A 14743-nucleotide genomic window follows, 5' to 3' on the forward strand; every position below is an offset into this window, starting at 1 on the left:
TATGGTCCTCATGCAGTCTGCACCGAATGTTCCAACAACAGCTCAGCTGACATAAATGAGAAACAGTGAACTTCAAATGAAGCATGGTTTTTGCACATGTAAATACATGCCAAGTTATGCTTTTGCTAAAATGGTTTTGAATGTTCAGTCCCATTATTTTTTCTTAACCAAGTATTCAACATCTAGCCATAACTGAGTGTTTTAAGATTATCTGGCCAATGGGGGGGAAAAAAGCCTTTTTCCTCAATCCCCCATGTACTATGGAGAATTGAGAGTGAATTCTGTTGTTATTATCTTGTTTCCATCCTTAACATGATCTGATGGAAAACCAGTTGAACTCTTAGGTTTGGCATGTGAATTTTATTTATAGGTATACCTAGGTTTCTGGAGAAATGTGAAACAATTTTTGGAAGTATAATATCATATTATTAAACAGCTACATAGGGTAGAAGAATAGTGCTTCACATCATAAAACTGACTTCAGGAAACAGGACCCACTGTTAATACAGGATGGTTTGATGCCCAGGAAAGTTCATAGCATCAACACATGCATATTACTTTAAACAACTTTCATATATGAAAATGACAATTTATTTGATAGCTAGAATTTATATAGCAATTTAAGGTTTGCAAAGGGCTTTACGTATTACTGTCTCATTTGATGCGGGAAGAGATCCATGGAGGTTTAAGGACTTGCCCCAAGTTTAGTAACCATCTGCACACCGTGTGATATACCATGTGTATAATAATTATACTACCAAGCAGAGTATAAACATGCAGTAATAGAGATACTCCATGCAAAGGGAGCTCTGAAGAGAAAGAACGTAATTCTTGTTTGGAATCAAAGAAGGCTTCCAGAGGAAATGCCATTTGAATTGGTTCCTGAAAAATGGGTAAGAGTTGAAAAAATGTAGGGAAGTAAGAGGAAGAAGGATCTTCTTTATGGCAGAAACAGCTGAAGTAAAGACACTGAGGTAGAAAGCCTGGGGTGTGTCCTGGAAACAGCAAGTAATTTGTTTTGGCTAAAGCTTAATATTTATAAAGAGAAGCAGTGGAAGATAGTGCTAGAAACGGGAGTTGGGACCAAATTATAAAGAGCCTTTAGGTGACAGAGGAGAGAATTTAGACTTAATACCAAATATAAAAACAAGTCTTTTTTATGATAAGACAATGATATGATCATTCTTAAAAAAGATTAATCTGTGTAAAGCAAATTGAAGACCTGGTCAGAGTAGAAAACAGAGAGACCAATTGGGAAACTATTGGAATAGTCCAAGTGGGGGCTGGAAAGAATGGGACTTATGGGACAGCTATTTTGAAGGAAGGAGCAACATTACTCAATGACTTGTTAAATCTAACATGGGATGGGGTAGGGAAGAGTGGTCCAAAAGGATTACAAAGCTTCAAGGGAGAGAGGCTGGGAGAGTATGGGTGGTACCATGGCCAGAAGCAAGGAGAATTTTGAAGGTAAATGATAAGTTCAGTTTTGAACATGGTAACCTTGAGATGCTGGTGGAGCATCCATGTAGACATAAAAAGGGATAGTTAAAACATGCCGGTTTAGCTCTCAGGAGAGTGGTCAGAGCTAAAGATTTAGATTTGATAAGAAGTCCAAGTTCAAACCATGAGAATGGATGAGATCCACAGAGAGAAAAGAAGGAAGAAAAAATATTTGCAAGGTAGAAATAGTATCCACTGGGGGAAGGGGGTCTAATGGGGCAGTCGTTAGAGAATCAGGGGGCTTTTCTAAGGAGATGTTCAAAAAATTATATAACTAAATTAGGTCTAAATAGTTGATATAAGTACAATAAAAAAGTGATTTATTAAAAGAATGATTACTTTTAAAAATTATTTGTTGTGAAGCACCATAGAAACACTTGTGGAGAAATTGTCACTGAATCACTATTGACAAAGCTATTTTGTGGTCTCCGGTATTTAGGGCAGCCAGAGAAGCAGAACAAGCATGGCCTAGTATTCTGTAAGTCAAAGGAAGAGAAAGTCTCAGGAAAGGAGGCTTATGGACTAGTTGCTCAGCACTTCAGATACTGAAGAGAGATCAAATTAGATTCGGGTAAAAAAAGGCCATTAAATTTAGAGGTCACTGATGACCATTTGACAGACCATTTTCAATGAATTTAAAAAAGCTGAAGTCAAATTGCAAAGGATTAAGGAGTGACTGAGTGGAGAAAATAGAGGCAATGAATTCAGACAGCTTGAGAAATTTAGCAATAAGTAAGATAAGAGAAAGAGGATAGTGTAAGGGAAAAAATAGTTTTAGTATAGATGAGTTCTAAATGTGTTTATAGCTAGAGAGTAAAAGGTCAGTCAAAACTTGAAGATGCAAGAGAAGACAGTAGTTTCTCTTTCACTGATCTAGCTATGAGAGGGTCCTTAAGGTCTCTGGGCTTTCTTTGTGGGGGAAAAAAAAACCTATATGTATATGTTATACATAGACTGTGTGTGTGTGTGTGTGTAAAATTTATGGAGAAAGAGAGACAGAGAAGGAGAGGCAAGGTATAATCAGGAAAGAGCTGGCCTTGACATCAGAAAGAGTTAATTTCAAGTTCATCCTCTCTCAGATATTGGCTATGTGACAACAGGCAAGTCATTTAACCTCTCAATGCTTCAGACAACTCTCTAAGACAATAAATTGCAAAACAGATAACAGTTTTCATTGGTCAAGAAAGTTTCCTCATTGGAACCCTGGGCAAGTCTATCTCTCTGACAAGTGTCCTGAATTGTCACAGTAAATTTCCAGCGATCTCCATATCAACGAAATGATAAATTTTGGCCCTTTCTATGTCTAAAGTAGACTAAGGCCTCTGGAGGTACTCCTCCACACACCATCCCCCTACCCTGCTCTATTTTAGTCTCTGCTCTTTTTCGTTTCTGTAATCTCATTTAATTTACAATTGATTTTATAAACCTAGAATAATAAAACTCAGAGACTATGAGAGGTGAAAGGTTGCTTAGAGCTATCACCTAGTCCAATTCTCCCATTTTACAGATAAGGAAACTGAGACCCAGAGAGATGATATATTTTGCCCAAGGTCAGACATCCAGTTAGTGGCCAAGATGGCATTTGAACTCAAGTACCCTGACTGATCCTTCTTACAACTCTTCTGCTATATCAACCAGACTCTATTGATTACTAGAAAGCAAGAAAAAATTCCTGAAAGGAGGTAGATAAGCTGATTTATAGAAGGTAGTGACTTTCAGACCTTTGGGGAAAAGTTACTTTATATATGAATGTTACTATAACCTAGATCTTGCTGGGTGCTGGCCTCATTGCAATAGCCCAGGGCTAGAAAGAAAAAAGGATTCTAATATGGGCAGAGCATCAAATCCTTGGCCCAGGAAGGAGCACATGCTTACTTTCAAGTGGATTGCACCAAGCAACATACTTCAAAACAATGAAAGGTTGGGAATGTAACCAGCCACAGAATCAGTCAGTTTGTTAGGTGGGGGGAGGGAAGGGGAAGGTGGAGAGAGACAGAAGAGCCCAATTGCTTTTGTTTCATTTTGTTTTAATCTTCCCGTTTCTCCTAAGAATAAAATTAAATCAGTCTGTAGCAAACCACTTAGTGCCCTTGGCAGAAGAAAAGAAGCTATAAATGTAATTTGATGGCAGGAAAATCCTTAGCTTTGTGAGTTTTTTAAAGAAACTGTACCCTCCCTTTCCTTTAGACTGACAAGTCCCACACACCCTTTTCCTAAGGTCTTGGAACCTCTCCTTATGTCAAATTCAGCCTGAAATTTATGTTTCCAGGCATTCCTCTAAAAATTAGAAGCATCACACCCAATTTTTGTTTTTCAAGCTAGACCTTTCAACGTGTCTTTGGCATTTTGGTATGTCTGACATTTTCTGACCAGGAACCATTTCTTCACAGTGTCATTAAAATGATTTTTCCTTGGCATTTATTCATAACATGATCTGTTAAAAACTAGAATTGAACAAATTGGTGTAATAAATCTGATAGGGGTTTTTTTTTATGCTATGAAGTTTTTCCTCAATCCAGTCAAAACTATTCTTGCGGAGGGAAATATACTACAAAACATTATAACTGAAGTGAGCAGAATGTTTTCATTTCCATAGCCCATAAATGGTGTGTACTGCATGGGTTTTAGGACCTCGAGGTTTGAGGTCTCCCTGTATAATTCTTTCAGGTGTCAAATTATGCAGAATGATACAATTTTCATAAATAATTGCTGGCATTATCATTATTTGAATTTGAACCTCACATCCACATGTCTGAGGTCCTGTGAGTATAGCATAGCTATATCTATATATCTATATATTCTCTCTCTCTCCATATTATACATCATATGTATATGTATGTTTTAATATATATTTATGATATATTTTTTAAATCCAAATTTCCTATGGCAATAATTTAAATGTGGAGGAATCTTACTAGAATGTTTTTCTTCTGTATTAAAAAAAAGGGACTTCAAAGAGCCACACCTTTGAAATGTGTCTCCTCTTTTTAGTGCAGGGGGAAGATTGGCACTTGCTAATAGCCAAAGCCATAACTAAGAATTTTGATGCCTGGGGCAGATTCCATTGGGGGAGGGAGAGTGTAGGGGGAAAGAGGTAGTAAGAAGGAGGGGGAGGAAGCAGAGGGCAGTCTGCTTCAACCTGGTCTCAGACAATGCCGCACCTCTGATGATCCCCAATCCCAAGGATAAGAGAAAAGTGAGAAAGGCAGCAAACAAGGGATGTGGAAGTGAGGGAAGATGTCATGAGAGAAGGATAGGACAAAATACATACTTAGCAGAAGAGTACAACAGAAACAAATATACCCCTTATATGCTGGTGCCCCTGGGCCCCAAACCCTTTTCTCCACCCTATTTATGGCTCTGTTTTTAACCATTATTTTCAGTTAATATGTATTGAGTGGTTGTTTTGTTCATAGCAAATTAGAATTATAGTAAAGCTTTTTTGTCCCAAAGAAAGTACCACAACATAAATCCTGTGTTCCCTATATTATATCAGTTAAAAGTTCTCTATGGTTGGTTTACAGGGTGGTTACACTATTTTTGATTTCATGCAATGTGTGCATGGGCTATTTGACATGGCGTCAGATTACTTGTGGTTAACCTAACTGCCTTAGTACTCCTTGGAGAACCATTCCAGCATCAGCATAACCTGAGGACATTTCATGTAAGCTTTCAAGGCCCCAGAGACTATGCCATATTGAATCAGAACATTCCCTGGTCCATCTGGTCTGACATTCTGCTTCCAGCAATGGCACCGGATGCTGAAGAAAAGCCAACTGACAGGCAAAGCTCAAATCAGCCAATTGTTCAAAACTGCACAGAAGGAAGCCACACCAAGCACATGACTGGGTGACACCCTGATGAAATTGGCCTCTTTTCCTTTACTGTGGCTTTAGCTTGCATAGACTCAGATATTCTTGCAGTACAAGGAAAACTAGCATCTTTGCCGTTTCTGGAGCTGGATTGTTTTTTGCTGTGGCCAAAACAGGCAAATGTCACAAGGCTCTGTGAGTAATGGTCTTGACAGATCCTCTTTGGCAAGCAACGTGCTGCTATGCCATCATTGTTGGCATGGTGGCAAGGGCTGACTTAAGGACTGAATCACAAAGCCAGTAAATCACCGAACCTCTTTTCGTGATCTGTTCCCTCCTTTACCCCATTCCCAGCATCTGGGTACAGTACAGTACCTCTTAGTGGCTCAATAAATGATTAATTCAGAATTCATTGATTCAAGTTAAAGAAGCCCCAATGTGGAAATTAATTTAGTATGACTTCCCTTGTGTAAATATGCATGCTGACGATAGCTAATGTGAAACAGAGGTTTAAAAAAACTTGTGGGAAAAATTGCTACTGAGCCTCTATAGATAAGAAAGCATTTTTGTAGTGCTTTGAGTCTCTTATTTGGGGGGCAGTCATTCAAGGATGATAGAGTTTTCCTAAGGATATAGGTAAATAATTAAATTCTGTCTAAAGAGATGAAGGCATTTTACTTTCTGATAGAAAAGTAAGTTTCATTCTACTGAAGAAGTAATATGGTGAATAATAAGCCCCAAAACCGAGGTGTAGAAGTGGCCCTGTTTGTTTTTTATTGCATAGAGGAGTATGAGAGAAAAAGTGAGCAATGAAGGCTCAAGTCCTATTTCTGCCACTGTCCTTTATGGGGCCTTAGGCAGTTTGCTTGATCCTTATCTTTGCTGGGCCCTGAGGCAGTGGGTAGATCACTTGGGCCTGGAGTTAGAAAGACCGGTGTTCACATACTGCCTACTTATTAGCTGTGTGACCCTGAGCAAGTCACTTAACCTTTCTGCCTCAGTTTCCTCTTTTGTAAAATTAGATTAATAATAGTACCTATCTCCCAGGGCTGTTGTGCGGATAAAAGATAAATGAGATATTTGTAAAGCACTGAGCAAAGTGCCTGGCACATAGTAGGCACTTAATAAATGTTTCCTTCCTCTTTTAAAGTAGCTTATAAGAATAATCAGAATAAAAGCAATAAGCCATTCATTTTCTACAGCAGTTTGTAGATTTGTTATTTACTAATGGGTCTAAAGATATAAAAAAGGAATTGGCAGAAAAGTTCCATTTATATTGGTGCCAGGGTCACCTTGTTCCCATAATAAATGTTTCATAATAAAAAATATAGTTTGTGATTGTTTAATATAAATTGAACCAATGAATCAATAATAAACCTTTATTTAAATGGATTGTTATTATACCTATACTTTTGTCAATCCATGATTTCACTAAGTGGGAATTCCCATTTATTCTTTGAAATTCTTATTTGTTATGTTTGTCAATTTTTTAACCACAAATCCTCCATAAAGCAACTGCCTAATATAGCCTAGAAATTTTCCTCTTTTTAAAAAAGAACAATGGAATACTACTGTACCACTAGGGCTGTCCCTCTGTTTAACGAGAATGTAAAAAACAATAAATAACTAACCTATTTCCTTTTCCAGTCAGCTACATTTTCAGTAATGGCTTTTATGCCACTTCTCACATTGATATCAATACATTACACATTATAGTCTACTATGCGACTTAATTATTTGAGCCATTTATAATTTTAATTCTTCTGATATCATGATGTTCTATGATTCATAGTTATATAGCATCACTAGAATAGTGTGGTTAAATAAATGAGTTTTTTCAGTAGAGAGCTTTTTGGAATCTTTTAAAACTCTGCACAATGTGCTATCAAGCAAAGTGTCAAACAGGGTGATATATTTTCACCTGTGTTCACCAGTTATGGAAGATGTCTTGCATAAAAATCTAAAAAAAAAAGAAAAGAAAAAGTTTGTCTTTGGGTGATAAGGTTTTTCAAATACTTCTCTTCACAGATTATGCCATACAAGTTAATGGAACATTTCAATATCTCCTTAGTGAAATCCACTGTGATTTGAAATAGATTGGACTAACCATCCACATGGGAAAAACAAAAGGGATGAAAGCATGTGTGTATGTGTGTGTGTGTGTGTGTGTGTGTGTGTGTGTGTGAGAGAGAGAGAGAGAGAGAGAGAGAATTCGAATGACAGGTTGATTGATGATTAGTTCTAGCTAAAGTTTCAAAATGTTCACTTACTAACAACTGCAACCACCCTTGGATTCATTCCCTTACTATCTGAGGCTATCTTGAGATCTGTTCATTACTTAACCATCTGAGTGGAGTGAAGTGCATTGTTTGGCCACCAGATGACACTCCAGCTATCTTTGAGTAGTTTCTTTCCTCCCCACCCCACCTCCACCGCCTCACTGCTAACAGCTCCAGCCTTCTTGGCTAGCCAGTGACTGATCTAGTTAGTTCTCAAGTTCGATGGAAGTCTAGAAGGTATAGTCTGAAATACACTCAAAATTATCCCACATGCAAAATTCTCTCATCAACTTATTTTTTTAAAATTTTGCATAGGCTGAATTTACCTCCTTAGTCATTATTTCCTATAGGATTTGAAAAGTCATCATTAGCAGCTATGAATTCACACTCCAAGGGAGACAGAACATATGAAAAATAAAGTTTGGTTTCATTGTAGATGGAAAGATCCTAAAAGAGCAGTTATGGTACAGATGACAAGGCTGGGTTACATCCTCTGGTCAGGTGATAGGGCTGGAGGACATATATGACTGGGAAATTACCCTAGTCTTTCTGGATGGTCCTGTTACCACCACAGAGAGCTAGATAGACAGATATACTAACTATATAGATAAATAGATATATTTAGCTATCTATAGCACTTTAAGGCTTGCAAAGTGCTTTGCAAGTATTATCTCATTTTATCTTGACAACAACTCTAGGAGGTAAGTGCTATTATTAACCCCGCTTTACAGATGAGGAAACTGAGGCAGACAGGTTAAGTAACTTGCCCAAAGTCACATAGCTGATAAGTGTCTGAGGCTAGATTTGAACGCAGACCTTCCTGACTCCAAGACCAAAGAGAGAGAGAGAGAGAGAGATGCTAACTATTATTACAGATAAATCTCAAATAGGCATTACATGAGATCAGAATGAATCACATTTGGGAAATTGTGATTTTTTTTGATTGCCATTATTATAAATAGAACTATTTTCATTCAGGTTAATTTCTGGTTTTATGCTTTTCATAAAATTATTATTCAATCTCAATATTTAAAAATAGTTCTTTATTAGAAGATCTTAACTTTTAACAAGTATTTAACACTTATTAAAATCATGACTTCTTATTTGGCTCAAGATTCTATGTAACCTGAATGGTTAGTGGAAATGAATGACATAACTTTTTTTTCTGTGTAACTTTTAAAAATGAAATTCTGAAATTGTTGAACTTGTTAATTAAGTTTCATCTTTTGGAGTTACAGTAAAAAGTTTTCAAGAAGAAAGATGAGTGGAGAAAATTAGAATGTAGAAGGGAGGCTGGAAAGCTAGTTTGGAAACAGACTGTGGAAAACCTTGAATGCTGTGCTGTGTTTGAACTTTAGTAAACAATGGGAACTCTGATAATTTTTGGACCAGGCAGTAATAAGACAGTTTACTCTGGTGGTAGTAGAATGGATCATGATGTTCTATGATTCATAGTTATATAGCATCACTAGAATAGTGCGATTAAACAAATGAGTTTTTTCAGTAGGGAGCTATTTGGAATCTTTTAAAACTCTGCATAATTTGCTATCAAGCAAAGTGTCAAACAGGGTGATATATTTTCACCTATGTTGGTAGTAGCATGGAATGGAACAGAGAGAAGATAGGAAGATCACCTAAAAGGCTACTGTAATAGCCCAGTTAAATTGAAATTAGGGAATTAATCATGGCCTGAACCATGGAAAATGGAATGGAAAGAAAAGGAGGGATTCAAATCATATTTTAGAAATAGAATCTGCAAAAGTTAGTATTTTGGGTGAAACAGATAGGGAGAAAACGAGAATGACATGGATGTTTCTAAACTTTGAGCTGGGGGAAATAGGATGTTAATCCTGCTTCAGATACATACTAGCTGTATGACCATGACAAGTCACTTAACTTTTCAGCTTCAATTTATTCATCTGTGAAATGTGACGAATAACATTTACTTCATAGGATTGGCATGATAATCAAATGAGCTATGAGTAATGTACTCTGCAAACCTCAAGTTTCTATATAAATGTTAACTATTATCATTATTGTTATTTGAAGAGAGGCAAGCATTATTGGAAATGGAAAGTTAGGAGCCACCCTAAGTCTAAGATCTTAAATATTTTGATTATAACTATGCCCTTGTTAGCTATTACCGTATTTTTAAAGGAATTTCTTAGGCACTTAAATGAAATCTGACTGTACATGTTAATATTGGATTTTCTACCAAATTGGTGCATAAATTATACATTCAAGATATTACAACAAGAAACTCACCTGGTACACTTGTATACTTACTATACCAAGTATACTTGTTTACTTAGTAAGCTGAGCATATTTACTGCATTTTTCCATGAGTAAGGACAATATTTATAAAAAAAGATAAAATGATAGAGTTTAAGAGTTGTAAGGGATCTTGGAGAAAATCTAATCCAAGCCCATCTTTATGAGACCTCTGGAGATATTTGAAACATTTTGTAAGATATTTTGCTTTAGAACAATAAGATTGTGCTTAAGAACATGTATTTTGAAAATATGTCTGAAGGGTCATCATTTTTCAAAAAAGTTCATCTGCCGCAAATTATATTTTAAAATGGTATGGCTTTTACAACACATGAAAAAATAAACATATGTTCTTTAGATTAAAAGTATAAAAATTCAGATGCTATCATAGAAAAATTATAGCAGAGAACTTGAGGTTTCTGTTGTAATACAGCTCACACAAATGGAAATCAATTAGATTGAACTATAGTAAATATTTGGCAGAAGATCAATCAAAATGAATAATGCATAATTTGAGCCTTTATCATGTTGTTAAAGATTAAATATACAGTTATACCATGCTTTATGCTGGTAGTTTCCAACCTTTTTTGAGTATGAAGGCCCCTGTTTCTCCTGCCTATTGCCTAGCACATAGATGGCACTTAATAAACATTTACTGATTAATTGATTGGTTGGTTGATTGATAATTTTCCATGCCCTCACATGGTAATGGCTGAACTATTAATACACATTTAATGAAAAAAATAGAGATTTCTGGAACCTTGAAAAAAACTTCAGTAGCTCAGGTGTACATAGCCTTCAGGTCAGGAATTACTGTTTTATAATGACAGTGATGTGTCCAAGTTGAAGATATTTAAGTTAAATATTATATTAAGTCTGCTAAAAGGACTCAGTGTTTGAAGGAATCCTATGGAATAAATAGCCTTTTGCAAAGTAAATAATCCTTTTCTCATATAAGTAGCCATTCTCCAGTTGTCTGTTTTATAAGTCATTTTAAAATGTTGTGCTTTATCAAAATATAAATACAGGACTCTACCATCACAAATACACAGTTAGATGAATGACCTATGCAGAAGGCATTTATAGGACACAGATGTAATCCTCCTTTTGACTTGGATTGTGTTTGAAGAAGTCTTTACTCATTATATGCATTAATTTCCAGTCATGGATGTGGTAATACCATACAACTGAGAAAATAAGAAAATCTTTTTAGTAGAATATAAGCTTCATCATGCTTATTCACTCCAGATGGCACTGTGCCTGGTTGTGTGTGTACGTACATATGCATGAGGCAGACACAGGGCTACTTTTTCTTATAAGCAAAAGAAGCAGCTGCCTTGTGCTCTACAGAGGATTCAGTATGCTTAGTCTAAAAAAGAGCAGAGGATTTAAAGGTAATGCCTTTCAAGCACTAATAATGAACAGATGACCAAATCTTCTGCTGGCTCTGCTGGCTTGATAGAGATGGCTAGGTAGAATGGTGTATAGAGTCCAGGACTTGGTCTCAGGAAGACTGACATTCAGATTCTGCCCCAGACACTTAGGTAATCTCAGACAAGCCTCTCATTCTCAGTTTCCTTATCTGTAATTAAATAAATAAAAATAGAGATAACTACAGCATCTCCCTCTTACAAGGTAAATCTAAGTTAGTAAACATTTATTAAGTGCCTGCTATATGTCAGGCACTGTGCTAGGACACTGGGGATACAAAGAAAGGCAAAAGACAGCCCCTGCCCTCCAGGAGCTCACAGTCTAAAGATCAAAAGGATCGAAATAAAGAATATACCTAAAGTGATTTGTAAACCTTAAAGCATTATATAAATATGATCTATTATAATGAATGTTTGAGTAACTTTTTCTAACATAGAAATTCCTCTGAAGACTTCTCGAAAATTGCCAGACTGCTTTAAAGAAAGAAAAAAAAACTTCAGCAAGCATATATTAAACACTTACTATGTGCCAGGAACTGTGCTGGGTGAGCAAAATACAAAGAAAAAGTTCCTGGCCTGCTTGAGCTTCCATTTCACTGGGGGAGACAACATGTATACAAAATAAATACAAGGTAATCTGTGGAGGGCTGGTGGAGAAAAGGCACCAGCAATCAACTAACTAATATTTATTAAGAACCTACTATGTGCCAAGTGCTGTGCTAATAGCTGGGGGTGAGGTAGGAAAGGATGGGGGAGGTGACCCTCTTCATATAGGCCAGCCTTCATTTCCCACCTGGCTATACCTCTTTGGACTTCATCATATCCCCAAGAAATTCATCTTCCTGCAAGGTCTCATGAAACCTTTGATACTTATACCTCCTCAGTACCCTCTGTTTGGAGGGCAGAACTTCCATTTAAGCAGGGCCCTCAGGCCAGCCATCTCTTCATTTCCTACCCAGCTGTACTTCCTAGTCCTCCTCCATCCTGACTGAGCTAGTTGCCTTCCATTCCTTTCTCCCCACCCCTTCTTTTCACACCTTCCTTTCATGTGTTCCCTTCTCCCATTAGATTGTAAGCTTCTTGAGGGCAGGGACTTTCTTTTTCTTTTTGCATCCCCAGCCCTTAACAAAGTGCCTAACACATAGCAGGTACTTAATAAATGTTTATTGAATGAATGAATGAATATAGAAGATAGTACCCAAACACAGCATTAAGAGAAATCAAGGATCCTAAGAGACTAAGGTGAGGAAAAAGCTTATTTAAGGCCTGGGGGACAGCCTGTGGCAGGAAAGATTATCACAAACTTACAAAAGGGAAATTAACCCAAATGGTCTCACAGATCATGTGATGAGGGTTGAAATAAGGAGTGTGTTGTTATTGTTTAGTAGTTTTCAGACATGTCCAATGCTTTGTTAACCCCTAATGGGGTTTTCTTGGTAAAGATCCTGCAGTGGTTTGCCATTACCTTCTCCAGCTCATTTTACAGATAAAGAAACTGAGGCAAACAGGGTTAAGCGACTTGCCCAGAGACACATAACTAGTAAGTATCTGAGGCCAGATTTGACCCTGCATTCTATCCACTGTGATACCTAGCTGCCCTAAGGGGTGTGTTGGTAAATGTTTAACAACTGGCTCTCTCCCCCCCAAAAAAGTACCACATACTTTAAAGTTTAAGCTGAATGATTAACATTTTTCACTTTCTTAAATATAGATAATCAACAAAGCAATTATTAATTTCCAAGGTATAAATGCTCATACTGAAAATTTAACAGTTGAGGCCAGACCAGCAATCTCTGACCAAAGGAGATATATGAAAGACTTTACTATAGAGAATAATTAATTATTTGTAAGCCAAGAAGCCCAGAAAGGATTTCTTTCAAATACTTTTTTTGGGGGGGGGCAGTTGGGGTTAAGTGACTTGCCCAGTGTCACATAGCTAGTAAGTGTCAAGTGTTTGGTCTGAGGTCACATTTGAACTCAGATCCTCCCGACTTCAGAGCCAGTGCTCTATCCAGTGCGCCACCTAGCTGTCCTTCAAATACTTTTTAATAATGTATACATTTTCTTTCTAACTTTAGTGAGCTCTGCTTTATTATAAACTTTTACTATCTCTCTTGCCTATTGACATCACTTTCTGCATAACCACAGTTCCAAATCTTTTCTTGTCTCCTCCCCTCCCCTTTTATTACCTTGCCTCCTACTCTATTGAAAATAACAAATGCTTGCATTTATGTAATGGTCGGCAGGGATGGGGACCTTCGGTCTCAAGGCCACATGTGGCCTTCTAGATCTTTGGATGCAGCTTTTTGACTGAGTCCAAATTTTACGGAACAAATCCTTTTCTTAAGAAGATTTGTTCTGTGAAGTTTAGAATCAATCAAAGGACTAGTTGAGGACCTAGACGGCCACATGTGGCCTCAAGACTATGGGTTCCTCACCCCTGGAACTCTAAGATTTTCATGGAAAGCAAGGAAGAAAATATTAAAAAAGAAAACAACACAAAGATGGGCATTCTACAAAATGTGCCCAGGGCTACAAGAGACTGGTGCATTGACTTTTTCCACTATATTCCTTGATTAACTGTCAGCACTTTTTTTTGTCTTCTTGTAGATGACACTGGGTGCCCCAGTAGTCAATCAGTATCTCCTGTGAAGACTCCCTCAGATGCTGGAAACAGTCCAGTCAGCTTTTGTCCTGGAAGTGATGAAGATTTTACCAAAAAGAAATTTAATATTGGAATGGTTGTTGAAGGAAATACCCAGTCGTCCCGCTATAAGAAGGAACCAAAGACATGTCTCACCAAGCCAGGTATGTGTACACTATATTATACATACATACATATGTACATACACACAATACACACATGTAGGTTTTGTGTGTGTATCTATGTATATGTATGTATGTGTGTATACATGTGTATATTTCACCATCCAGACATGGCTATTAATTCTAATTTAGCAGTGAACACACATTCTTCTCCCAGATAATAGAGAACATGTAGGGCTCATAAATGATTTATTTTTGCTTAGAGAGGGAAAATTCGATGTAAATTTCCATACATGCTCCCTGCAGCAAAGAAAGTAAACTCCCATTATGGGGGGAATGGGGTGGGGGGGAGCAATATCCAAAGAGCTAAACTCAAGAATACAAGAAAGTGACTTAATGCCACTGCGTCTACCTCATGGCATCTTGTAAAGTGGATATAATCAGTTATCTGGATGTACATCAGCAGATCAGGATGTAATTGCTATCTTATTTTCCCTATTCTTTAAAGTTACAAGATTGTGATAGAAAGAGGGGAGAATGCAGAAGGAGAGATACAGTAACTACCCAAAAAGCCAATTATCAGCAATAGTTTTTTTCCTTATTTCATTAATTAATAATGTATGGAATGTCAAAATATATAATAATTCTAATTTAAAGGTAGAAGATATTGTCATTATTAAAATTT

The 14743-nt window shown here is 36.9% G+C and overlaps 1 protein-coding gene across 5 annotated transcripts in view; it reads left to right on the plus strand.

The window, feature by feature from the left end:
• SYBU (syntabulin) overlaps nucleotides 1–14743 on the plus strand; it is a 102202-nt gene that overhangs the window by 26272 nt on the left and 61187 nt on the right. For all 5 annotated transcript variants that reach the window (XM_027854036.1, XM_027854037.1, XM_027854035.1 and 2 more), the window contains one exon: nucleotides 13903–14100. In XM_027854036.1, coding sequence (XP_027709837.1) covers nucleotides 13903–14100 — 198 coding nt within the window. The remainder of the gene's footprint in view (nucleotides 1–13902; nucleotides 14101–14743) is intronic.

Source organism: Vombatus ursinus, unplaced genomic scaffold, assembly GCF_900497805.2.
Source record: "Vombatus ursinus unplaced genomic scaffold, bare-nosed wombat genome assembly UNPS02010284.1, whole genome shotgun sequence".
In the NCBI taxonomy this organism is placed as follows: domain Eukaryota; kingdom Metazoa; phylum Chordata; class Mammalia; order Diprotodontia; family Vombatidae; genus Vombatus; species Vombatus ursinus.